This window comes from Diadema antillarum, unplaced genomic scaffold (assembly GCF_040938485.1).
Source record: "Diadema antillarum isolate AM-2024a unplaced genomic scaffold, OU_Dant_1.0 seq00001619_RagTag, whole genome shotgun sequence".
Taxonomy (NCBI): Eukaryota; Metazoa; Echinodermata; class Echinoidea; order Diadematoida; family Diadematidae; genus Diadema; species Diadema antillarum.
The window spans coordinates 16,489-44,309 of NW_027272331.1; the positions used below are offsets into that span (position 1 = coordinate 16,489).

At 37.2% G+C, this 27,821-nt stretch overlaps 1 protein-coding gene across 1 annotated transcript; it reads right to left on the bottom strand.

Moving 5' to 3' along the window:
• Positions 1 to 7,742: 7,742 nt before the first annotated feature.
• Positions 7,743 to 17,846, bottom strand: LOC139711154 (peroxisomal trans-2-enoyl-CoA reductase-like). Its single transcript, XM_071623072.1, has 8 exons — positions 17,723 to 17,846; positions 13,623 to 13,753; positions 12,321 to 12,486; positions 11,538 to 11,619; positions 11,118 to 11,214; positions 10,500 to 10,610; positions 9,263 to 9,380; positions 7,743 to 7,831 (listed from the first exon to the last, which is right to left on the bottom strand). Exons 1-8 carry the CDS (start codon positions 17,844 to 17,846, stop codon positions 7,743 to 7,745), a joined length of 918 nt encoding a protein of 305 aa, XP_071479173.1.
• Positions 17,847 to 27,821: the final 9,975 nt, after the last annotated feature.

Here is a 27,821-nt window from a genome sequence, read left to right on the forward strand (position 1 = left end):
TGCAAGGTTAATTTTGAATACATTGGATCTTTATTTATATTTTTATTGTTCTTTGATGTGTGGATAACAATGTCTCAAATATAACTTGTGGAAACTCAATAAATGAAATGAAATTGATTAACATAATAATTGATTTACATGGTTCCTTGTTGAGATTGGAAGTATATAGGCGTAATAGTTATTACCCTGTGGCCTTACTAGTCTATTACGCGGTAACGTCGTTGTTCGTTTTCGAATAACATATTTCTTATAGAGTAAACCGGTATTTGTCTTGAATAGCCATAGTATTTGCATTATTCTTCGCCAAAGAAGGGGTGAATGATCCTGAACAATCTATACGGTCTGCTATGTCGAAATATCGCATCCCGTGAGATTTTCGTGCCAAAATTGATTTTTTTTTAAAGCTAATTTGGTCAACTTAGGGGTGCTGAATCCAAAAAACTTTGGTTCCATTTTTTTTCGACCACGTCTTCAACCACCATTTTGAATTTCAAAATGGCCGCCATAGCAAACTGTATTTTGATCCAGTTCTCATAATGTGAGCATCATAGAAGGTTCAGATTTGATGCAAAAAGCATGTTTATGATGTCAGACATTCTGATACACCATTACCTGATATTGTAGATTGTTTTAATACAATTGGAGGGCTGTCATCTTGAAATTCAAAATGGCCGCCATAGCTAAATGTATTTCACCTGTATCTCAGGTTGTAAGCATTATGGAAAGTATAAATTTGGGGCAAAGAGCAGGCTTATGATGTCAGACATGCTAATATGATGCATTTTTGTTTGAAATGATGGATCATTTTGGTTGGCGACCATCTTGAAATTCAAAATGGCCATTATAGCAAATGTAATTGGGCCTATATCTCATATCGTAAGCATTGTGTAAGGTTCTAACTTTGGGCAAAGAGCATGCGTATGCTATCAGACTTTTTGAAACATCTTTTTCTGAAATGATGGTCCATTTTGATATCATAGGTGGCCATCTTGAAATTCAAAATGGCCGCAGATGCACTTTGATCCCCTCCCTAAAATTGCAGATCATTTTTTAGACTGCCATTTTATCATTCAAAATGGCTGCTTTTCAGCTAATATCTGTGTTTACAAGCAACTTTTAGGCATATCAATGTTTATGGTGGTGTACATTGTACATTCTTTTACAAACACACACACATACATAAAATACATTCTGTAATAATGGATTATTCGCATTGGCTGCCACTCTTGAAATTCAAGATGGATTTCGACCCATATTTGGTGCTGTATGATCTTTACTCTACAAACTCAAGCATACTGGAGCACTTTCATGTAGGCCCATGTGTAAGTCAATCACTTCAATAAATAGCATTATTATTGCATAGGCGGGACTGCTTCGTGTAGGTACACTGCCATGTTGAAATGCAAAATGCCTGCCATGGGAAATATCCCTTTAAGAGCATTGCATTTGGGTAAAACTTGTGAATGGGAAATCATGTGATTCTGGTGTCAAAGCAAATGACTTTCAAAAGTGCCTCAATAGCTGTGTCTGAGTGACCAAGTGCCCCCATACAGATGATTTGATTGTAGAGTTTAAATAAACAATGTTAGCCGTGTACTAAAAAATTCATGGGATATTTACTTAGTTAATGTCTTCTAAGCCCATTTCCTGCATGTGTTTATGAAGTTACAGCACTTGTATAGGGCTATACACAGGGGAGAATTGGTTCTAAATTCTTCCAGAAACAATGACTTTTGCATTTCTTGCCATAATACTATTAACATGATAATTAATTCTGTGGCTACCGTTGGTGTAGGAAGCTCAAAGTATTTAATTGCACAGATTATGTATATCCGCTGGAAATAACTATGTACCATATTATATTCCCCTGTAAGTAGAGGCACAAATTAGGTTGTGAAGGTTTAATTACGAGGTTTGTTCTCTGGATGTGTTGTATCAAGACTCTACGAGAGCAAAGCGGGAAATTGTCCAAGTTGAAGTCATCCACGTCCAACTTCTGGAAGGCATGGACTGTGTCATTGCACATTCTGCATGGTTGAAGGCTGAGAGAATTCTTGATCCATCTGCTCTTTGAGACATCTTCAAATTTTCAACTTTAGTCTGCGCCATGAAAGGCATGACCAAGCAGACCTTTGTTTTTCGCAACAATTTGCAGAACATAATCTCTCAACAATGTCAGTTGTACTTTTATCTCCTTTTCCAGTGATGGAGCAGACAACATGCGATGCAGTATTAAAAGTAAAGCAAAGATCCATTAGGAGAATGAAAATGTCAGTGTCTATAGTAATAATCATCAATATAGATCTTTGAAATTCCCTGTTGCTCTTGAAGTAGCATCTATAATACATGCAATGGATTGAGGATATGTGCTTCCTCGTTGTGACGGGTGACAGCTCCCATGGCATCTTTGATGAACTTTTTTTTTCTTTTTCTTTTTTTTTCTGTGATGTGGTATCTGTGTCAGATGGAATTGACTGATCAGTATTTCAACTTTCAGGCTGATTATTTGGCTCAGTTTTGTGGGTTTCTAATGCATGGGTATGAAGTGAGTTAGTGAGAATGAGGAGAAGGCCATAAAATTGTAAGATGATCACAAGAGTGATTGTGGAATTACTCAGAACAGTAGTACAGAACTTATAACTTCTGATAATTGTATCATCCAGAAGTGTTATAAGAAGGTAGTGGTCCTCTTAAGCTTAATGACCTTTGATCCAATCTTACACGGTGTGTGTACTTCAATTGCAAGAGCTGAATGTCTGGCCTTTCTCATACTATTCCAGATAATTTTTTTTAATTCTTTCAGATACAAATTCTTAGTACAGAACATGAAAACTTCCCTTTTCATCTCTTTCTATAATATCCTCCTTGAATGTTTCCCATACCTGATTGCCAAACACCATGCACATTCATCAGTTTCAATGCCGCAGTGGCAATTTTTGAGATTACCCTCGTGTGATAATAAAGTTGAAGTTGAAATAAAGTTGAAATAAATGAAGTTGAAACAAAGTTGAAGTTGAAGTTGAAGTTGAAGTTGAAGTTGATGGTGTTCTAAATTGTTGAGGAATTCTGATGCATCCAAAGTGCCATAGAACTGAGCTATCATTGCTCCTTTGTAGTTTTAGAATCATTGGCGGTACAGCAGTAAGCATCTTTGGAGTCTTGATTATAAGGATGACCCACACAAGGGCAATCAGGAAAAAACATGAGCCAGGTGCGTTGCGTCTTTTTTTGTCCGTACCACAGCGAGGCAGGAAACCAATGGGCTCATTAATATTCATAATGTAGCAATCTTTGCACATGCGCACTACCTTTACCAAAAACTCCTGTTGCTCATGAATATACATGAATGGTGCTCGAGCATCGGAATAGCATGGCTGTATGAACTGGGAGGCTATAATATGTATGCCTAACAAAACATGATTTATGCACTGACATAGCAACGCACCTGGCTCATTGCATAACGCAATGAATCACCTTATGTTCTTCTTTGTCAGCCCCCAGTTATGGCCGACATGAGTTGCAAATACAGTGTTTTGAAATTGAATGCATATAATCATGAAACATACACACACATACACATTCGTCATACAAATAGCTCTCTCTCTCTCTCTCTCTCTCTCTCTCTCCCTCTTTCCGCGCCAACCCTCCAACCTCTGATCCCCTTCTCTTCCCGTCTCTCACTCTGAACTCTGACTTTCCTTGCATGGTCCTATAATAAAATGAATGCCTGTATTGGTCTGAGGAATAGACCTGTTTACTGATTTTATGCATACCTCTTGAACAAAAGTTTCTCTTGACGACTCAAAAGCTTGCCCGAGGCTTGCCTGACATAGCAAAAAGCAATGAATGCAAAATGGATTCCATCCATAGAGATGCCATTATGCATAGCATGTGCACTAAATAGTTGGTAACTAAGGATTCTGGAGAGAAACATACATAAATTGAAATACATTAAAGGTCTATTTTAGAGTGTAAAAAAGAAAGAATGTAAGAAAGAAAAATTGTAAGAAAGAAAATTATAATCACACCACATGTCACATATCACTTTCAATACAGAATAGAAGACAAGACTTGTAGTGAATGAAAATTATATCAATTAAAGAATACTGAAATTCCTTTTTTTTCTTAAATTCTTCAGTGTGACATATTCTCCGACTTGCTGAACAATATTATGGAACTACAATAGCAACACCATTTTAACAGCAATAACAAGAAAACTAAATTTACTGGACCAATGTCAATACTTTAACCTCCATGGCCATGCAAATTGTAATTTGGCAGTCATTTAGTGTTAATATAACACCGGCAAATAAATTAATCCAATGTGTATATGAGGAAAAAGATATTTGCTAATTTAAAATGATCATTCTGTGAAATACAACATGCCTGTGTTACTTTTTGTTGAGATAACTGCTTCTGTAACAGTACAAACTACCAACCTCTTTAAATCAAACATCTCTGATGATAACTTTAAAAATCTTATGCTTAAGCAAAGTGAAAATATTTTTTTTTCTCACCAATTTCAAATATCATTAAAATGATGATTGATCTCAAACGAATTAAGACGGAGAGTGGAAATGTGTTTTAGATACAAAAGCCGAAGTGTGGCATACATTACCCTGACACCACCGATGACATAACCACACAAACCAAGAAAGATACCGTGCAACATCTGCAATGCAGGTTCAATGTGCAATTTAATGTAAATATATAAACATTTATTTAGTCATATATGTCTCCATTGTTATAACTCTTCTTTCATCATGAACTGATTATGATGTTTGAATTTGTTTTGTTTTTTCATATTGGGTAGGGTTATAAAACCATAAACGCCACCGATAAAATCACAGTCGCTCTCAATTACAATCTAACAGGTGCAGTATAGGGTAGTACGACTCCGTAACAGCTGATTACTTATGCATCGTATCCATGGGCAACTGCGGGGTAACTGCAACAAGGCGCATGGAATTTAGACTTGAGACAAGAATTATATATATATTATTACTTTTTTTTATTCAAAATAGAATAATTCCTTGGACTATAGAAACCCAAAGCAGAGCAGACATGCAGATTTCAGCACAGGGTAAATGAGTAGTTGAACGTATCACGATTGTAAAACAAATCTTTTTCTATGTCTCTGCAAATTTGAATTAGGTTATCTAAGCATAGATAGATTATGATACGTCATAAAATAGATTATCCAAACCAAGAACTTGCTTACATTAGAGTTATTTGACAACGTTGCAAAATAATTACCCTGTCATTGAATGGAATGGCGCTTGCATACATACCTGTAAATTTACGGGAATTTCACATTCAGTGCAGTCGCCAAAGTCCATCTTGGCTGCGAGAAATTCAGCTTCGCGTCAACTAGCCTAATTTGCGTACGTAAGTCGCTTGTACGCATGCGCATCTACTTTCAAGCCATACCTTTTCACGAATATTGATGAGCCCATTGGTTTCCTGCCTCGCTGTGGTACGGGAAAAAAAAGACGCGCGCCGCGCGCGTGTTTTGACAGAATTTAAAGGGGCGTTCCCAGAGCTGTAGCTTCTCTCAAAATAGCACTTTCATTCGTCAGAATCAAAGTAGTCGTAAATGCTTAATCAGCACATAACATTACATAAAATTGGTCTAAACATGAAAATTAGGCTGATTTGGGCTTCAGGGTCCCTTTCAGCTAGGCCATTCACAATCACAATATATGCACTTTTTCTTCTGTCGAATTTGTTTTGCATGTCTGCTTCATCGCGAACAATTCAGTCATCTTAAAGGCTACTGTACACCACACGACTTCGCCAAAATTCACCGGTCGTGGTGGTCGTGCGAACTTAATACCGGAAGTGTGACGTCACCAGTGACTAGGTCGCAGTGCCAGTCGTGTATATTTTGACATGTCGAATTTTCACCACCGGTCGTGGACTTTAAGCCAATCACGCTATAATATTGTACTGGAGCGTCGGCGTCGGTACAGTCGTAAGCCCAGCTGTGGGTGTGCGGTGTCTTGACTGGTCCATGACCCGGCTTACGTCCACAGTCGTGCGACCGGGTTGGATCGTGTAGTGTGCGATTTACTTAAGACCATGTTGGCATGCTCAGAATCTTGAAAACACTTCTATATGATCCTAATATTATAGGAAATGCTCATCAGTTGTTTTAGCTATTACAGTTAAACGTTGCCTTTGTGGTATTTACAATGTAGGCCCTAGATCATTAAACACTTCAGTTAAGGTACCATTTGCTATTTTTTCTTCTACGTATAGTATTCGAAGTTCTTAGTTGTGCTATTCTGGAAGGCTTTCAACAAGTTTTGATTATTACCTTTGAAATGCAGGCCTATATCGTATATACACTGATTACACTGCTGAGTTAGTAAAACTTATCCTTATACTCTGTACAATTTGAAATGAAGAATACATGGACTCCTTGGCAAACTGAATAATACCCTGAAAATTTACAATGGAATAAGTATAACTTCATAACTCTACATCATTTCAATTGTTTCGTTGTTATAAAGGTATGTTTTACGTGCTTCCGTTTCTCTTTGCTTTTTTGTTTGTCATCACAATTCATTTACCATATCAATTATTAACTTATCAACTTGTTCAAATCGCACGTCTGTTTATAGCAGCACGTGTTATCATTCAATCTCGACATGTCTGAAAATATCTATGAATATACCTGGCACATGTCGGTCTCCACACTTTTTTTTTCAGGTTCCTGAAATGTACATTCATTGATCACGAAAGTATAGGTCTAAATGATGACAAACATGTATTTACCCACTAAAATTGGACTTTGAATGTATTCAAGTAGTGCGTAAAAATAGGTTATAATCAAAGTCTGGTTGTGATGAAAGTTCTCTCTTGCCATATATACATTATGTTTGCAAGTGTTTCACCACGATTTCTCATAACGCAGAATTTTGTAGTGGACTGAGCACATATTTCTTTGTTTTGCTTGTTAAGGTTATACAGTATCACTGCTGTGATACTCCGTTGTAACGTGATACATTATGTACTCTGTTCTACAGCGCCATTGAGTATATTTTCATCACAGGTAGAATGATCGCTTTATAAGAGTCTCTCTGGGATAAGTAGAATAGCTCAACTGCAAACTCGAGACTGTAATATCTACCATGCTGGGGTCATTTCACGAGCTCAACAACACGAGTCATACGGTCACCGAGATAGACATTGAAAAAAAAAGGAGCCCATGAGTCATACACCTATGAGTCATAGAGCCCATGAGCTATAGACACTAAATTTACGTAAATCGTGCCCACTTGCTAGACACTACGTAAAACAGACCCAGGAGCTAGATGATAGGCAAAAAAGGCCCATGAACTCGGCACTATAAAAGAAAAAACAAGTCCATGATCTCGACACTGCGTACATAAAACCCCGTTATGTAATGTTGGGCTCATGACCCCCCCCCCCCTTTTTTTTTTTACTAGTATCTCCGAGCTCGTGGGTCTTATTTACCTTGAGCTTACTGTGCAGCTCATGGGCCTATTCTACTTGTTGTCGAGCTCATGGGCCTCGTTCACTCAGCGTCTAGCTCGTGGGCTGTATGACTCGTGGGCTGTGTGACTCGTGTGTGTCGAGCTCGTGACGTGTACCCTTTAATGTGCTGCCGAATACTGAAAATCTTGTTTCATATCAATCCATATCCAACTCTGTCGACATAGCAGTGCATACATTACTTAGTATTTTCTATGTATGCCACATATTACATTCTGCTGTCAGTTTGCTTGGTAGGTAGATATTTCTTCGTCTTCATTTTCTCTTCTCAGTTCGTCCTCCCAAGAGTACGTTGGCATATTGTCGTGATCTGTATGGAGTAAGCAGGAAAGAACAAGAACTATTATAGTTGGGATGAGAAAATGATTTTAATTTCAATTTCAATTTCAATTCATTTTCATATTTTTCAATAAAAAATACATCAAATATAACAAATCACAAAATACATCATATCCTGCTATGATGCTTATACTTCTTACAAACATATAGATCATGGTGGTCAATCTGTGAAAATTTGGATCTAACTATAAATGCTAAAGAAATATGATATACAGTTGGCAGCAAAATCATTCAACCCCTCTCTTGCATTTTGGACACTCTGGCATAATGAATTACATTATAACTGCAGATTATTACTAAATCATACAAGTGGTGATCAGATAGTTTGTTACAAGTAAATAACAGATCAGTAGCCTTTGATTTGCATATAGTTACAAACTTTGATCACTCATGCATAAAGAGATATGGTCCAGTGAGCACTTTATGGTCATTTTCAGTCCTTTCGGTGATCACTGAAGCGTAACGTGAAATGCTTCGTTGAACATGGTTTGTTCACTCAATGTTTTGATAGGTGACACAATATGACTGAATTTGATGTAAGATTATCAATATTTCAATTGGTATTTTTCATTGTACAAAAATATTCAAATGAACTAATTTCTAGTGAAAGTTGCCACCATAGAGTTTGTACAAAGGTTTAGCCATGATATTAATAATTCAAAGTTTAAGTCATGTCAAAATGAATATAACCCTTTGAAATGCTAAGAGTTGTGTATATAATGGCAAGATATTATTCAAAATTCCATAAGAACTAAACAAATTAATCATGATCATCAGACCATAACGAGATATGGTCCAGTGACCACATTTATGGTCATTTTCAGTCCTTTCGGTGATCACTGAAGCGTAACGTGAAATGCTTCGTTGAACATGGTTTGTTCACTCAATGTTTTGATAGGTGACACAATATGACTGAATTTGATGTAAAATTCTTAATATTTCAATAACCTATACTGGGACCTGATATGCTTCAGTGATCACAGAAAGGTCTGAAATGACCATAATGTGCTCACTGGACCATATCTCTTCATGCATGAATGATCAAAATTTCTAACTATATGCAAATCAAAGACTATTGATCGAGTAAGCATTTGTAATAAACTATCTGTTCACCACTTTCACGATTTAGTCAGTGTAGTGTATAATTCAATTTACCAGAGTGTCCATAATGCACGGGGGTTGAATAATTCTGCTGCCAACTGTAATGGAACCTGCTTAAAATCAAGCTTGTTATAATATGCATATCAGGTCCCAGTATTGAACCGAATGTTGAGATCGAAAGAAGGAGCTCGGAAACAACATAGGTCCAAAATATTGATTTACTTTTACGTATGCCGTAATCACTGTACATGGGTATAGGGTGAAGATGGTGAGTTGGTAATTAAAGTTAAAAGAGACCTACCTTTGACGGTATATCCGGCTGTAGGCATGTAGAACCTGTGAGCTCCATCCACGGCAATGGTCTGGCCAGTGATAAAGGCGGCTGCGGGGGACAGCAGGAAGGTCACGGCGGCCGATACCTGGATGAAGAAAGGAATTGCTGGAGTATTTCGTTCCACCGAAACAGCTTTTAATAACAATGGTAGTTTCATTTTATTTCATTTCGTTTTATTTCATTTCCAACACAGTATTATGATTACAACATATGAATACACATCAATGCAATGAAAAACAAACTACTGAGTATATGAACAGTGATACAATTTTGGAAATTTCAAGACAAATACCGGAAAAAGAAAAAATGTTGGAAACGGAGGGGACTGCTAAAAAGCAGAACTTGCAGTCTGCAATCTTCTAAAAATAATCTAGTTACAAAACTGATAAAACCCCTCAGGGCAAAAAAAAAAAGTATAATAAGACAGAGACGAAGTACACTCATTCAGACACATAAAATAATACAAGCTAGACAGCTCTCTTGTAGAATTGAAGAAAGAGGAAAGGCAAGTAAGCGTAGGATGAATGGCAGGAAGAGACTATCTACAGAGAAAAGGAAGAAGGAGGTGGAAGATGATGGGTCAAAACCAGGACACGTGAGGCATGAGATATAAGCTCCCCAGAATAAAGGAGTTAAAGAGGAGTTGAATATAGTAAACGATAAACGATTGAGGGCTTGCACATAACTCATTCTGAAAAGTAGAATTTGAAGTCAAGGGCATCTTCAGGTTAGCATGTGAAGTGTGTCATACAACGAGCTCACAAACAAGACCGCAGAGACTCTTTTACGGACATACACTTAAATTCTTCTCAAAACTGACAGTGCAAAGAAACGTACAAACCAATAAACATCACAATCGTCCAAAGAAGCTATAGGCCTACCCTTGATACCCACGATTGCTTTTAATGTTGAGATAAGGTTTAAAGTTTATCTCATTGAGTGACAACGATAGGATATCATAGCAAAGTCTTTGTCCATAGGCCTTAACCCAGTTCAGCCTTTGCTCTGTTCTCGAAGAGGCCCCTGCAATTATCATTGCCTGCAAAGGTACTGCGAATTACTCATTTGTACAATTTCATAAAGAGGCACAATGTGAGTAACATATTGTACGTTTTAGGAGAGGTTTGAACACAGGATCTACCATTACGACACATACGTCCTATCCACTACACCACACGGCTCACCAAGACGCATCTGTTCGTACCTCTTCCGGTGTCCCGAATCGCTTGGCTGGGATTCCCGCTAGGGACTTCCCGAAGAGATCCACGTTGATACTCTTATAATGTTCAGCTGCCTCCTTCCCGAACACTACACCCTGTTTGAAAGACAAAATTGACATAGTTGTAAAACAAGCTTATAAATTATATAGTGTTTTAACATTGACGCAAAAAGTTCTTTGAATTTGCAAGGACTGTTTTCTTTCCATGTTTATTATTGATATTGATATTTTTTCACTTTTCATTTTTCTTTGAAATGAAACGTAACTTTTCAACCATCTAGTGACCTCTCCGGTTATGACTGTAGTTGAAAATTGTTTGATTGGAGTTACAAAAGCATCATGGGTGCCATCCTTATCTTACAGTGACTCTCGGTTCCTTTCACAACGAATGGCTTCTTCCTTTGTACTGTAACTGGTACACCAAAATATAACAGACAGTGTGAGGTACTGAACACAGATTACAGATAATATATATGTCAAATTTAGTGGAAATACTCTGAAGCTGCTGACGCCTGTCTAAAACAGGGAATCCCTGTCGAGCTGAACTCAGGCGCAAACTCTGCAAGATTCGAAAGGACTGCGCATATAAAACTAGCCACTCACAGGTGCGACGCAGTTGATCCTGATGCCGTATTTTGCCCAGTCCACCGCTACAACCTTCGCCAAGTTCTCGACGCCTTCCCGGGCTACGCCTTGATGGCTGTATTATAAAGAACAAAATGTCCTTAGAGAAATTTACTTCAGATCAAAATGCCTTACTAGATGTTGTCATACGAACAGTTATCTTCAAGACCATATAATTCCAGGCGCATACGTTTTGAAGGAAAGTATTTAATACTATGGCAAGCCAAATGCTGCATAAATAACAAACACTATGTTTACCGACCGATAAAGTTTCTCGGCAACAAAACTAAGTTTATCTCCTTTATGGGACATTTTGGCTCGCAATAGACGTGCATCCCTATCTACACCGAACCTCACTCCCAAGTTAGAAGAGCAAATTAGTGAAGATCATGTACTCACGCCCCCAGCGGTGACCCTCTGTGAGTAGGTACGATGATGTTGACTATCGATCCCCCGTTTTGCTTCATCCACGAGTCGAATGCTGGAGGATAAATTGAAGAGTAAATGAGAGGCACATTATGCATGTCTGCATATGATTTTATGATTGTATGTACGGTGTTGGGTATTATATAACGCCTAAATAGATCCTTGTCATTTGATTGGTTGTTTGACATTGATCACTTAGACCATTTCACTATGACGTCATCATCCGTGCAATTACGGCTCCATTTACCGTGCAATTTTGGATCCATACGCTTTGCTCAATTGCACGTACGCCGAGAGCCCGGCACACTACGCGCGTAAAATGCTTGCATTTGCAGGCAGCGTGTGTACGTGACAGCGCGCTAGCGTAAAGCGCTCAGTGAGCACTCTCTCGATCTCAGATTCTCTCTTGTTTCTAAATCAATAAAACATCATTTAACAAGGATCTATTTTAGGCGTTATATAAAACAAATAATAAATGTTTTTCATTCGTGCAATGGACAAAATATTTCATTCGGTGAAAGATGAAATCTTTGATCCATTCAACGAGGCGCAGCCGAGTTGAATGGATCATTTCATCTTTCACCTCATGAATCATTCTGTCCGTTGCACTCATAAACATTTATTATTTGTATATTAATGACTATACATGTAGAAATGACAAACTGGTATATTACACAAATAGATGAAGGGAGCAGATGAAGGTTGAAGAAAGAATCAAACCCCTGCTCTCCGTACAAACCGTTAACCGCAACTCACCTTCCACGCAGCACTGATATGTCCCCGTGAGGTTTGTGTCTACCACGGCATGCCATCCTTTGTAGGAAATCTTGTCCAGGGGGCTCAAAAACTGACCACCAGCGTTGTTGACCAGAAAATCTATTCTGCCAAACTTGTCTAGAGTGGTCTGCATCAGAGATTTTACCTGTGCGGTTGTCATTGGAGCAAGGAAAAGGGCAAGGGAGTGATTTATTCTGCAACGTGGATAGAATGGAAAGGAATCTGGGTATCTCAACGTAACAAATATCGAAATATCCAAGGTGCGGAGAGAAGGCATCATATTGAAACACACCTGATGAGAGCTTATATTGGGAGGAGAAAGGGAGGAGGAGAAAAGGCAACGCCCCTTGTGTAGAACAATACAGTCCAAATTCTGAACATTTTGATATCAATTTTGTAATCAGTCACAACCCCGACCATGCGCCCGAGATCGGTGATCGCGAAACGTATGCCACTGATCGCGATAAGCCCGTATAGACCTGCCGCCAGAAATTTGGGGTTCGCTTTATTCTACGCCATCACCGACGGTAAATTGGTATGACACACAAGCGTCAGTACTACTTATCCCATAGTATGGAATTAATAGGCCTACTACTAGTATGGCAGTGCTATGGCAATACTTTGACAGTATTCGACAGTGCCCAGACAGTAAACCTATAAGGGACAAGAAGGTGAGATGGGCCGGGTAGTTTGGCCACAAGGAAAATGAAACACATGACAACATTATTCACAAGCTTCTCAAGTCAGAATTCACATCTGCCTAAGACATTTTTTTTCCAGCAGCTATCCCTAAACGATGCTATTGAAAATATCCACAAAATGGATGTCTTTAGCTGTCTTTCGTTATGCTGATCAGTTTGTCACATCCCTCTCTACACTCTGTAGTTGGATTGTTGAAACTTTTCTCCCTTTCCCCTTCCAATATTACTTATCTAAATCAGATCTGTTGCTCAACTTTTTACTAAAACTCCGAATGCAAATTCTGGGGTTTGTTTCTTGGATTAAGTAGGGGGACTAAGGTTTGCGATGACAGAAGAAGCGCCTAGAAAGAGTAAGATTAAGTACTTTTCAAAAACATTGAAGGACGTCAGTCACGTTCAAACCTAACCCTAATCCAGGCCCCTAATACGTTTCACCAGTTGCACACACACTTTAAAAAGCGCCGTTCATCGGCCTTTTGAATGGGAGGATCGGGCGCGGCGAAACAATAAAAGCCCGTTCAGAGGCGGCGCCGCGGTTTCGCCGCAGCATGTAATCTACCAAGGTGCCTTATTTCCTAACCTGTTCTTTGTTTCTGATGTTGCACGTGAAGGCGTGGACATTTTCGGATTGTTCGGGCATAAATTCCTTCATCTGTATGGCGGCTTTTTCAAGCCTTTCCGTTTTCCTCGATGCGATAGAAACCTTGCAGCCTGCATGAAAAAACAAACAAACAAAAAAAAAAACAACCCGAATTGACACTGGAACCAACCAATGTGATTAAATGACATTATCACATGTGCTATAGAATCTCTGCAATCTGACTGGTCAGTCATCATGCATTGATTTGTACTGATCCACACTGAGCCATGCGTCTGGTAAAATCCGAACGCATGGTCATGACGTGTCCGGTAAAATCCGAACGCATGGCTCAAGTCTTGCACAGTGTCATGTAGGTGTACCGAAAGCATGATGAGACCAAAAAAAAAAAAAAAAAAAATGAATTTCATGTAATTATGGGCCTATTTTATAAAACGAATGATACACAAGCCTGTTTCGTGGATCAATGAGTATTGGATGCTCTCGTTTAAATTTGGAAACTGTCTAAAAGTCAAACTCGCGCATCCACTTCATTCTCACCGATCCACTCTGTCCAGTGCATCGGTATATTGTTTACACGTAGGTATATAACATCAATATAACTGTATATAATAATAATGCGCTATTACTGTCATTGACTGTACAATATTTGATATTGCAATGTAGCAATGCACTGTGCATATCCTGTTACACAAAACAACAACACACCAACAAGGTAATGTACAGAAAACAAGGACAGAATATGAAGGACAGAATGAAATCTAATTTTGAGTTCCACAGTCCACTTTTCACACAATTCTACAGTATACATTCCGTTTGATTGTAAGATAGAAGTTCACAAGACAGTCAATTTGAGGAGGATATGCGTAATATGAGGAACTTACTAAAAAGCAGAAGTTTGTAGAATGTAGGCTCCATATGGCTTAGATATATATATGTATATATATTCATGAATTCATATATTTGTGTTTTTGCATAATGGGCCTATAGATATATTGTATGGGCCTTAATACGTATGATTATGTATACAATACGTATGCATGTATTATATATATATATATATATATATATATACATATAAATATGTATATATACATATACGTATATATATATACACACACATGTATATATATATATATATATATATATATAGAGAGAGAGAGAGAGAGAGAGAGAGAGAGGGAGGGAGAGTATTTTGTAATATCATACTCCAGTGGTTCATTCGTCGTCAATTTACACGCAATAACACAATGCAGTTGCAACAAATGACCATTAGAACAACATGGCGTGGCATTATGCGATGCAGTGCGATACTTTCTACTTTGAAGGAGTATACTGGCGAAAAGCAAAGTACGCTAGCAATAGGGAAGGAAATTACAGCCATAGAATCTGGTTCTGTTAGCTTCACCTGGTCCGAGTGTCTACGAGCACACTCGGTTCCAACTCAAACTCTAGCAAAAGACTGAGACATCATCACTTCTGTCTGTATACTAAGTATAATATGGCGGTTTACTCTTTCACATAAAACTGCAGCATACAATATATATCATAAAACGTTAAGATGTAAGATTTTATGCTTCTTCTTGTTGAATGACTGATGCCAACAAAACGAAGAACAATGGCTTTATTTCACTTAGCTAAATGTTAATTCGCTTTAAACTAAACCCTCTGTGACACTCTTATGTTGAACTGCTCGTAGGCATGTATTACAACTGTATTATGCATGTGTGAAACTTGTGCACAAAAAGAGTTAACAGTGTCCTGATGTTCAACTTTCGCAAGGTATATTTAGACACTGCATGCCAAAGAGTACGATTAGTCTCGCCAGTGTCTTTTGAATGAGATAAGCTCCTGAACCAGGCAACTTAAGGACTCTCCAGAGATATCCATAGTCATCTCCCATACCTATGTTATGGCAAACACTGGATGTTCCAGCCTGGCTGGGGCATGATTATATCATTGTGTAAATACGAAAATGACACGATGTGCACATCTTTTGAAGTGTATTTCTATTTTTGTCTTCGTGGCAGATCTAGGTCGTGATTATAATTGTGCGTACTCTTAATTACTCCATATCATGATTAGACAAGTTAGCTTTAATCATTGGGGCGGCTCATGTTCTTGTTTTTTTTTTATAGTAAAGACTGAACTTTCCACATTATCGTGAGTAACATATCTGAAATTGTAATTATGCATAGCAGACCTGTAACAAGTATTGTTGTGTGTGTGTGTGTGTGTGTGTGTGCGAGGGGGTGGTGTGGTTCCAAAATTTGAAACAGTGGACAGTTTTGAGGGAATGAAGGGAGGGGGGGAGGTCGTGGGTTGGGCACAATCATTATTATTAAGACCTTTTTCGGGAATGAGGAACAAGAATATGCTCAATGGGGGGGGGGGGGGGGGGGGGGGGTAATTAATTCTCAAATCTACTGAATTGGTCTCATTTGAAAGTCAAATATCCTAGTCTAGAGAAAAGGGTTTGAAAACGTCTTGGGGAACAATACTAGTAATTGGCGGGTCTGTAATGATCGAAAAGAAATCACACATAGTACCGTAATAGTAAAGTACAAATACTTCGTACATTGTGGTGATATGTTTTGCTCTGTTTTGTTCTGCAAAAGTTAGATTGTTAATATATACAAATTCAATTCAGTCCACTTTTTTAATTTCATTTTTTGACGCGAACATATACGTTTCAATATCTATGGTAACAGAGAATAAGGTTTCATAACCAAAACAAAGCAAACTGAGAAGAGTATACAATGATTGTGGAACTCTATATAGTAATTATACATTGCCATGAAAACTGAAGTGATGAAAATGAAATATCAATACGGAAACTGCGTAAAAATGCGGAAAATGGAAAAAAAAATGCCAACAAATGAAATATGTTGACCATCATATTACTAATACTAAACGTTACATTTATAAACCAAATTTCTGTAAAGTAAATATTATGAAGATTAAACAATTCTAAATTAATGAATATTTTTTTATTTCCTTTAAATCAAAGTACAATTTATTTGATTGGTTTTTTAACGAAATACTATTATCCAACACATCGAACATTGTATCTTGAACCATGATAGTTAATTATTCAAACCAACATCCGTTAATGTGTCATGTACAAAAGGCTATTTACTCAAAGTAATTTTCCATGTTTCTCCTTAACAGCGCAAACATGAGAAGTATAGGAAAGTATCGAAAATGTTTGTCGCAATGGAGTATAGTCTAAAGAAAACTTTTTTTTTTATTTGAGGGGGTCTGAGACGTAACAAGGTGTGGTATACGGGATAATCAATGTTTAATTATTTTAGTCCATAGTTGTGAAGAAGTGAAGAAGAAGAAATTTCCTTACAATTGTATAGGTCAAGTTTATACAAACTGTATTGATTTGCTTTGTAAGACTATTCAATATTAAAGTTATACTATCATTATTATTAGACTATGAATAGGTAATGATGATGAACGCATAATACATTGACATCACGAATTGTGTTTATACGTAGCGTACATCTATACCTTCCTTAAACTTACCATGCAGGATAAAATTATATATATATATATTCAATAATAATGATAATAGAATGATAATAATGATGATGATGATGATAATAATAATAATAATAATGAAAACAATAATGATAAAAATAATTACTAAGGAGAAGAAGAAGAAATTAATATAACTTTTAACGTTTGTTTTTTTTTAACCAACCGCCTCTCTTGTCAACTTGCACTTCATAATAATGATACCTACAAACCAGACCACAGCGGTATATTTGGATCATAATTCTTTCATGGATTTGAACTTTAAAAAAAAACCCAACAACAACAGACAGTTAACTCACAAAGCTGTAGTTCGACAGAAAAATATATAGGCCTATAGGTCCAATTTATCGTAGGATAGGTGCATATGGGCCTGCTTTTGCGAAATACTGATATAAGCGTAACTTGAATGGATGTTATGAATTATTTTGCTCAAATTTTCTTTTTTTCAATTTATCCACAACTTTGGAAGCAATCAAATTTTCTTAATGACTGTAGACATAATACGAAGTATAATGGTGTTTTATTACAAAACTTACCCAAAGATAATAATTCCATTGTAATCGCTTTGCCGAGGCCTGTTCCTCCACCGGTTACCACGGCAACTTTATTCGCAAAAAGTCCCGGGCGAAAAACACTGGCAACCTGTGATTTCAAACTCATTTTGAACGATTTTTTCCTTTTCTTCAGGGGTCCAGTCGCTAAAACTTCAACTGTCACCCAGAGTCGACAACATGAGCAGCTAACTTTTTTGCTGTCGTCTACATTTACTGTATTTTGCAGTGCAGAATGAAACATGTCTTTTTATAGACTCCGCCTGCTATTAATAGACCCCTTTATCTTCTGCGGTTCATTTCATAAGTTCCACTCACACCTGTTTACATTCGAATGTCAACATCGAACCAGACAACATAATCATGACAATGGGGTTAGCCTATAGGTATTTATGGCCTCAAGTATGTTTTTATCGCCCGACTACGTACAATAATTAACTGCACTAGACGAGGGCACGTGTGGAGTGCGTGAGTGATAGCGCCAGGCTAATGAAGACTTGCTTTTGTGTTTTTGCTTCAATGAAAAAAAAGAGGAATATAATAATAATTATTATAATAGTAATATATGAAGAGTATGTTCGCAAAAACCGATAAGTCCATTTTTGAAGATTTTGAAGTACGGTCTCTGTCATAAAGTGCAAAATAATACCTTTTAAATGATGTATTGGTCACTACATAATATAAAGGTATATTTTTGAATTTATGGTCAAAAGAAGCAAAAATTTTCTTATCATTCTCTTTATTTTTCTTGACCTTTAATCGCAAATATCTCCATTTTTCAAATATGGACTTATCGGTTTTTGCGAACAAACTCTTCATTTATATATATATATATATATATATATATATATATACATATAAAGAAAATATACAATGCTCAGTGCTATGATTTCCATGTAAACAAACAAACAAACAAACAAACAAGAAAAGAAATGATTATTATCATCATATACCTTCACCCCCCGGTCCCTCAGCGAAAAAAAAGTGAAATATGTTGAATTTTCTTTTGTATTTTCTTTACATCGTTCTACACACGTGACATCACAAGATGTATAGTCCTCTCATCCAGTAATGACGGAGCAGAAACTTAAAAAATTCATAACTTTTCAGGAAATAGTCCGATTTTTCTCAAACTCTCACTACTGCGTTCTACTAATATTGCTGCATTCACTCAATCCACATGTTTATGAAGGTGAACTTGTCCTTTAATATCATTGTGTAGACCTTCGGAGGTATGCCGTCGATCCCATGGTTACCATAAGTGGTCAATTAAACAGTTCTATTAAAGGGATGGCTCTACAGTTTTGGTTGATATGGGGGTTTCTGATTTTAACTTGGTGCGAGATAATAACATGATACTTATGAAATATCAAAGAGCATATAATTCTAAAAGGAATATTCAAACCTCGAAATTCAAAGTTTATTTGATGAAGATCGGTTTTGAAATGGCCAAGATATATATTAAAAAAATAAAACAAAGTGGTCTTAATAAAAGATGGATCCCCTTTTATTAGGACCTTTTTGTTTTTGGATATCTCAGCCATTTCAAAACCAGTTTTTACCAAAATAAACTTGGAATTCCTTTTATATGCTCTTTAATGTTTCATATGAGTTTTCTCATTATCTAAAAAAAAAAATGTTGGAAACCTGAAAACCCATCTCAACCAACACTATTTCTATTTCAATTTCAATTTCAATTTCAATTTCAATTTCAATATTATTTTCATAATATCTATCGAAGAAAAAATACACCAAATATAACAAAATTAAGTAATATATGATATCCACCTATATGCATCCCTTTAATGTATCATCATGCTAACGTACCCTTGTATGACAACCCAGTCACCCTGGCCCTTAAATGTAAGGATACCAGGCCCAATGGGTTACCGTTCATTATTGCTAATAGGCCTAGGCCCCTGTCACACTTTGCCGGATGGGCCCAATGACCTAGGAACGGGCAATATTTTGCTCATCCGTTGTTCAAATCGTCAATCCGGTGGACAAAGTGTAAAGTTTCCGTTTTAGAGGAGCGTACACGCACGGGGCCGAACACAACAACAAACAACGCACCTGGAGCGACTGTGTACAGGACAGGATGATGGAACGTGCGCAAACGCGTGAGAAACGAATATGAACCGCATGACCACCGGACAAAACGCACGAGGAACAAACGGGTTCCATCCGTTACATCTCTTGCAGCAACGGACTCTACAGGAGGCCTAGCGGTTTGAAACGCATGGAAAACGACAATTAGGCCCCCTATCCAATACAGATACACACTAAGAAAAATGATTCATTCTTGCACCTTTTAAGGGTGCAAAGTGATGTCACACTGGTGGCTCCCTATGGGTGTTATCTTGCACCCTCGAGAAATGGGTGCAAAAGTGGTACCTTGCGCAAGGGTATAACCTTGCAACCTGTGGGTGCACCTTTGCACCGCCAAAGAAGGTGCAACATTGCACCCTTTATTGAGGGTGCGAAGTGGTTCCCTTGGGTGCATATTTCCACCCACACTAAGTGGTGCTAAGTTGCACCCTTTTCTTGAGGGTGCATCTTTCCACCCACACTAATTGGTGCTGAGATGCACCTTTCTTGAGGGTGCGATCTTTCTCCCTTTAATTTTCGGCGCAACTTTGCACCCTCTCTTGCCTCTACTTTTGGTGCAACTTTACACCTTTCGTGAGGGTGCAAAGAAGCACCCTAAGTTCCAAGATTGTAGCCTCTTTTGAGGGTGCGATTTTGTGCCATATATATAGGTATAATGTTGCACCTATGTGGTGCTTATTTGATCCATGACTGCAGCAAAATTGCTTCTTTAAAGGAGCCAGTCAGTGTCACTGTCTACGCCTTTAGAGGCGCAATGTTGCCCAGTATAACCTCAAGTGAACCTTGAGATTACTGGGCAATATTGCGTCTCTAGAGGAACAGGCAGTGACACTGATTGGCTCCTTTAAAGAAGCAATTTTGCAGCAGTTATGGATGAAATAAGCACCACATATTTGCAACATTATACCTATAAGGTAAATATACTTAATATACATAAAAAGGTACAATTTGGTTACTTAACTACTTTAAACCTTGAATAGTGCGAACTAATGCAAGCCTGTTTGCTCAGTATATCAAACTTATGCTGTTGTTGCACTCTGCAAAGTAGATAAGATTGGTGTAATTTGGATCCTGTGAATCATGAAATGTGTGCGTGGAATTTGTGAGTTTTGAAATGTTAATGTAGAAGTTAACTTATAGTTGTGTTTGAATGACATACTAAAACCAAATATTTACCCATTTACCTTTCCAATGAGGTGAGCACTATCACTATCTATCAAACAAACCCTCTAGGCAAGAGCATACATCTGCATGAAGGAAGAGGTAAAAATATGATATACATTTGTCTGGATACGTTTTATTCAAAACGTACTTGAATACGTACTTATTCACATAATCTATAAGAATAAGATATGCTTTTTGCCAGTACACAAAGCCTCAAAAAACAAAAGCATGCTACGTACATTTCTAAAGTATGCACCATATTTAAAAAAAAATGTAAGAGGATTTAACAAGTTGTTTGTATGCATTTAAACGAATAGGCCTGCATATTTCCATGCGTAAAATATTCATGTAACAGTGACGTCATCATGAATCATCAAAAAGATATGTTTCCAGCATAGACATGAATTTATCTAAAATTTAAAACATGTCTTACAATTAAGAGTTTGTTTTATAATGACGATGCCAATTGTCTTAAAGTCCTTATCACGACATGTCTTGGTGTTCACACTTATTCAAATCATGAGATTCTTGGCACTTAGATTACAACTACAATTCATTATGGTTTAGATACTTAACTGACATACGCATACCATATTCAGGTATACGGGCATTTCGATGAAAACATCTAAATACAAGGTATAATTATAATATGAAAATCGAACTTGATACCAGCCCTTATGGGCTACCAATGGAGACTAGGCAGAATCGCAGTTATCATGGTTATGTATTCAGATTTTGTTTTGGGTGATCAATTCGAGTCCTTCGAGCTGAGATTCCGGAACTGCAATGAGCAAATCATCATAATGACTAACAAAGTGACTGAGAATAATACATGCACCAGTTTCTGTTTCGTTGTTCTATACATAGAAAGTTGTTACGTTTTCCAATCCTCTGTAGGCACACAGGGATTTGCAGATCACCTTTGGCTATAACGCCATGGTCGCGTGCAAAATGATTGCAGCTTATCTAACTTGTAGTTTCCGAATAGGGGACTCCCGTGCTTATACATATTAATCGGATGATAGACCCCGTCAAAGAGTAAATTGCGGATATCGTATACCATTGTCAAATCCACTTTTTGTTCTGTACACAGTTTCACTGGACTCTTATGAACCACTTAAGCATTACCAAATCATGGACTATAAGAATAATCTTATGTTATTTCCTTGAAACGGCTGTATTTGTATGAGCGGGAACAGTTTGGCATCATACATGACTAAATGCATGTATTATACAAGGTTTCAGGACACTTTGAACCGTGTCCCCCCCCCCCTCCCCCCCCCAAAAAAAACCCACAAAACAAAACAAAGCAAAACAACAACGAGTGAAATGTTGTATACCCTAGGCCCATTAGTGTATGATCTTTGTCCTTTGAATACATTGCCCATATTTTTCAACGAATAGGCATCTGGATGCAACGTAGGTTTATATAAAATGATTTTTTTTCAAAGGAAAATACATTTAATCACTTCAGAAATAACTATGGAACAAATAGCATCACAAGTTCCCTTATTCCTAAATGACGTGACAGAAAACTTTCCTCACCGAAATCATTCTGTCGTTATTCAAGTACAAGACATTGGTGATTTTATACCTAGTTCGATTAAAAGTATACATGGAGTCATTGCAAAAGTATCTAATGAATAGCATGCTTCAGAACTACATCATTGTCATTTATTCTATGACGCTAATAATAGAGTAATTGTTCCGCCATACTGCCTGGCAGGTTGTAGTCCTCCTACGACGTTTGTTCAGCAAATAAGGCACAAAATAAAATTTTGCGAATTTTACACGCTGTTGCCAAAGTATCTAATCTTCTTTACCACTATTCTCAGACATAAGGTATGCTGATGCTGTATGAATTAGAAACGGAAACTTCACAAATATTCACCATCTAACAAGGTAAAAGCGAAGTGATGTCTTGCCCACATATCGAATTTGTGATTACACTGATTTTCAAATGTAAGCTCATTGACTTTTTGACTGTTGACGGAGTCGGACTTCATCAATATCAACACTTGACAGCCATCTTTAGATGTTCTGGGGAGTGAATTTGGTGGTCATATAGCTCAAAAGTGTGGAAAGTTATTAAAAGAACACCACAATATTATGTCGACAGTGCTTACAAGGTGAGATACAAAGAAAGAGCACGAAATGACATTGTAGAATTTGACAATGACCTACAATATTTGACCTTGAACGCTGGCACCCACAAGGTGGTAGAAGTAACTTCATCCAATCGTACATACATATGCAAAGTTTCATTTGGATACCTCAAACAGTACTTAAAGGGGAATGAAACCCAAATGTACCCGTGGATTGGAGCAATATCATAAGAACACATAAGTGAACATGGAAAATCGTATGATCCAGTGGAAGTTATGCATTTTTTAAAGTTTCAGTGTCACTTTCATGTATGGAAACGTATATGAAGAAAATATCAAGGGAATTCCATTGCCTCCACTTATTTGTCGTTGCCATAATGTTAAGGGTAATATTACCCCCACCCCCTTCTGGAAGAAGTAAATCACGTGCTCCTTTTGTAATGATAGAAACGTGAAACTATGCCTATTTTCTTTACATTTCTTTATATAATTTTCCATGGTTGACGTCAAAGATGTAGCTTTCTCATCTCGTAATGGCGGCACTGAAACTCTAAATATATGTGTATATTATAGCTCTTCAACGGATTTTCCGATATTCCTCAATTTGTGACGATGTGTTCAACTGCTAAAGTAATCTCCCTGCATTAACTTGTCCACTTGTACTTTTCGTTTCATTTCCCTTCGTGATACAACGTTGCCATAATCGATAACAGACTGATGTACGAACGGAGGGACAAGCTGAACAACATCATTTTTCTGGTGACAATTCCTTGTAAAAGTATACACCATGAAAACTTTAGGCTGGTAAACTATATCAAGACAATATTATTGAACAATATTGTTAATGAAATGCCGTAGGTTTTTCTTCGTGATAGTTGCCTGTTCAGATCAAGGCTTGCAATGTACTGCTGAAGTATGCATCGGGTGTTTCTGCCTTGTCTGGGACACTGAAAGCCACAGAGCACAGAAGGCCGGAAACATTGTAGCGAAGGAAGACACGATTGTATACAGGAATTCGGGCAGATTTCACAACCATCCAGCCAAATAGTGCGCAGCATTCACAGTGAAGATTGTGGGATTTAGTCCTGCCAGGTTCTGAGAGAGATTTTGGCATGAATAAATAATGACTGAATAAAATTTCGAAGGAAATAGGTCGTTTACACTATAGGCGGTTTTGTTGCTTACATAAACTAACAGGTTGCAACTATGACCATTGACCAGAAAATGGAAAATTAAATTGATTGCATAGATCTACTTCAGGTTTCTAACGTCTTTTGCTGAAATAATGAGAAATGGTTTTGAAATAGCTGCGATATCCAAAACAGAGCAATAATAATATAATATAGGACCCACTTTTTATCACGATCGCTGCGTTTTATTTTGTTTTTGGATGGCTCATCCATTTCGAAACCAATTTTCATCAAATAATCTTTAGAATTCCTCTTAGAATGGCATACTCTCTATTATTTCATAAGTGATATATAGGTTCTTGGTATATCACAAAAAGTTAAAAGCCCAAATCCTCACCTCCACCAATACTATACCATCCCTTTAAGCTTTGATATTGGTTTCTAAACAAATCCGGTCGGATAGATTTATTTCAGCTCTTTGTCATATAAGTAAAACATGATAATGTTGCAAAGAAATATTCCTCTTATATTTCTAGTCACAAAGCAGATGGAATTCCCGTCTCCCATAAAAAAATAAAAGTGCAGCACTTACTTTGTCACAGACATACAGCATGTCCTCTCCAGGCAGACGGGGAATTAGGAGACAACATGCCGACATCACTAAGTTAGAGCTGGAAAAAAAAAGAATAAATGTGGAATAGCCTGAGTAAAGTCATGTTGAAAAGAAAAATGTGGCGAATTTGGACTGAGATGAAAATACACACCTTTTATGTAGGCCTGCATACATTTATGACATAGGGCATATTCAAATATTCCCACATTTTTCCTGACCAATTCAAAGTCTTCATAACATAAAATAACAAAGTAAGACAACATCAAATTACATGCCAATTTAACATCAGTTTGCTGTATATTTTACACAGTTAGGAAAGGAGTAAGACTTATAGACATCAGCCATTCAGCCGTTGCTGAGCTTGCCACAGATGATGGTCCGGGTGCTGGCCATGGCAATGGGTGTAATGATGCCCATTATGGTTGACACCTCTAATCCTGCTACCACACACACAAAAAAGAGAAAATATAGCCCCCTCTACTTATTCATAACATTGATTTGATTTACTTTGATAATACTGGTTACAGAAAAGAAGATTACCCCCCCCCAAAAAAAAAAAAAAAAAAAAAAAAATGAATAATATATGAATAAATCAAAAATTTTTTTAAAAAAAATGACGATTCTTGCGGGGTAGAGATGCTGCCTGTATGAGTTACAATCCATCATGGAGTTTTCAGGAAAAAGTCAAAAAGAAAACTGAGAAGACGTAGAACGGAAAAGGCAAGAATGAATGATCGCAATGGTCCACTTGAGTAACATATCTCTCGATTATAGATGGTATCAAAAATTGCACTATAGTCTTATCAAATTTTCCGCAACCCACTAAACGGTGGCTACGTTATAGTAACTGATAAAACTGCGTTCATGTGTAATAATACGCTTTAATATAATATACTTCACGGATATCACATGCTGAAAATCTAGATGAATCAATAACCTGAAAATACATATACAAGTGTACATGTATTACGGATTAATCCATTAATGAAACTTACATATTCTGTTGAGGAATCACTCTGTCCTTCAGAATTGCATATCAGTTTACGTGATCAGGAGAATGCGCGCAAATTATTGTATCTTGCTTGAATACCTGAAAAGGAAAATCAAGTGTCATGAGTTCAAGGCCACTGTTCATGCGTGTGTAATAATTTTGCAGAAGAGCTAACTTATGTAAATGTGACTACATAACTCTCTCCATGGCAGCTTAATGTATAGTTCAATTTTTATGCACTGCCTTGCTGCATACAGGGTGAACTTAAGTCTATCACTAACACTACCTGACTACAGAGAATTATCCCAGCATAAAGATAAGCGTGCAATGTTTGCCATTATAAGTTTAGTTAGTATACTAGTCTATTTATCCATAAGTTTATCAACAATTATTCATCAACTTCAGTTCCGTTCCTTTTATTCGTTATTAATCAAATGTGGTATGGCACGACGCGATGTATTATCCTTGGGGATGTGTGTTTGTGTGTGTGGGGGGGGGGGGAGGTGGCGTAAAGGTTATGTTAAGGATACACTTCCTATAGGAATATCCGATTCCACGTTTTCTTAACTATTTTGTTTTGTTGTTGATCGGTAAATATAAAGAATTACTTGAAATTTGTGATTATGTATGTGTTCACTGTATTGTGAGTATAAATCATGCTTGTATAATTGTGTATGTAGTGAAAATTGTATCATTTATAATGTGTACATGTACATGAATATATGTGAGCTTATGCATGTATGTAGATATTCCTATGTGCACGCCCATGTACCAACAAAAAGAATTTCCTAAATGAACAATAAATGAATCTGAAATCTGAAATCGGAATGCCATGACGTCTTTAGCAAGACATTTTATCGCTAAAGCTGCTCTAATTCCACAGAATGGTTACGAAACAAAACAAAATAGAATAGAAAACAGCACGCATAAAACTAGCCAGTTTTAACAGAACTCTAAAATGAACATTTTAATATTACTGCCTGCAAGCCTACATTATAAGACATGGCTATACAACCAAAAACATAACAGATACAAGAAATTTGATGAAGGGTAATATCGAGAGTAAGGCCTTGGTCGAGAACATTGTGGATATTTCAAATCATGCTTTACGATGATGTTTTAACTCACCATTTTCCACGTGGTAGGAATCTGCGGGGTCTTGATATTATGAAGTGGACAAAATAATTTTGAAGTCAGAGTTGCAGTAAGCCGCTACGAAAAGCCTCAGAAGAGCTGATCTGCTATGGAAATGGAATTTGCGCTAGATGCTCAGCTCAAACACGCATGAACGAGCTGTACAATGAGCCATCTGGGAGTCAACTTATGTGCACATAAGTTTGCACGACTCAACAATTCATTGAATTCATAAATCATGTTCAAGAAAAGAATGAACATGCCCACACCAGGTGACCAAACTACTGGGTCCGTGAATTGACACTGTAGGAAACATCCATGTCATTATTTTGCATCGAATGTATTCTATGGATTAATAGGCGTTTAAAAAAAAAATTCCACTTTTGATTCTTAATAATTCAGTAACTATATATCAGATAACACTATCATTGATATGGGAGATAGTTGTATAGTGTACAATTTCGTTGGAGGTGGTTTAAAACACAAATCAGTTTCATGAAATCCATGATCAATTTCACAGTTAGGTTACAGATTTTGCTCTATTTCCAACCCTCTGTACAAAATTTTCACTTTGCACAGGGGTCAATGGGTGTGTATGGGAGTATGTGGTTAACACCCTGACAATGGTGTTGAACAATAGCCAGGTTTTAATGCTTTATTATTTATTCATGAGAAATTCCACTATCACAGCTAGTCTTTATTCATTCTAAAATGTGGTGTTTGCAAGCACACGGAAACATGTGCTTACATTTTTCATGGGCATGCATTTTACCCTTAGGCTTTACCGTGCATGAATCCATGAAAAAAAAGGGGAAAAAAATCAACCCTTACAAATAAA

Coding starts and splice junctions, on each gene's coding strand:
- LOC139711154 (XM_071623072.1), bottom strand. CDS start 17,846: ATGAGTTTGAAATCACAGGTTGCCAGTGTTTTTCGCCCGGGACTTTTT. Junction 13,754..17,722: donor AATGGAATTATTATCTTTGG/GTAAGTTTTGTA, acceptor TTTTTCATGCAG/GCTGCAAGGTTTCTATCGCA. Junction 11,620..12,320: donor ATATCAGTGCTGCGTGGAAG/GTGAGTTGCGGT, acceptor TTTATCCTCCAG/CATTCGACTCGTGGATGAAG.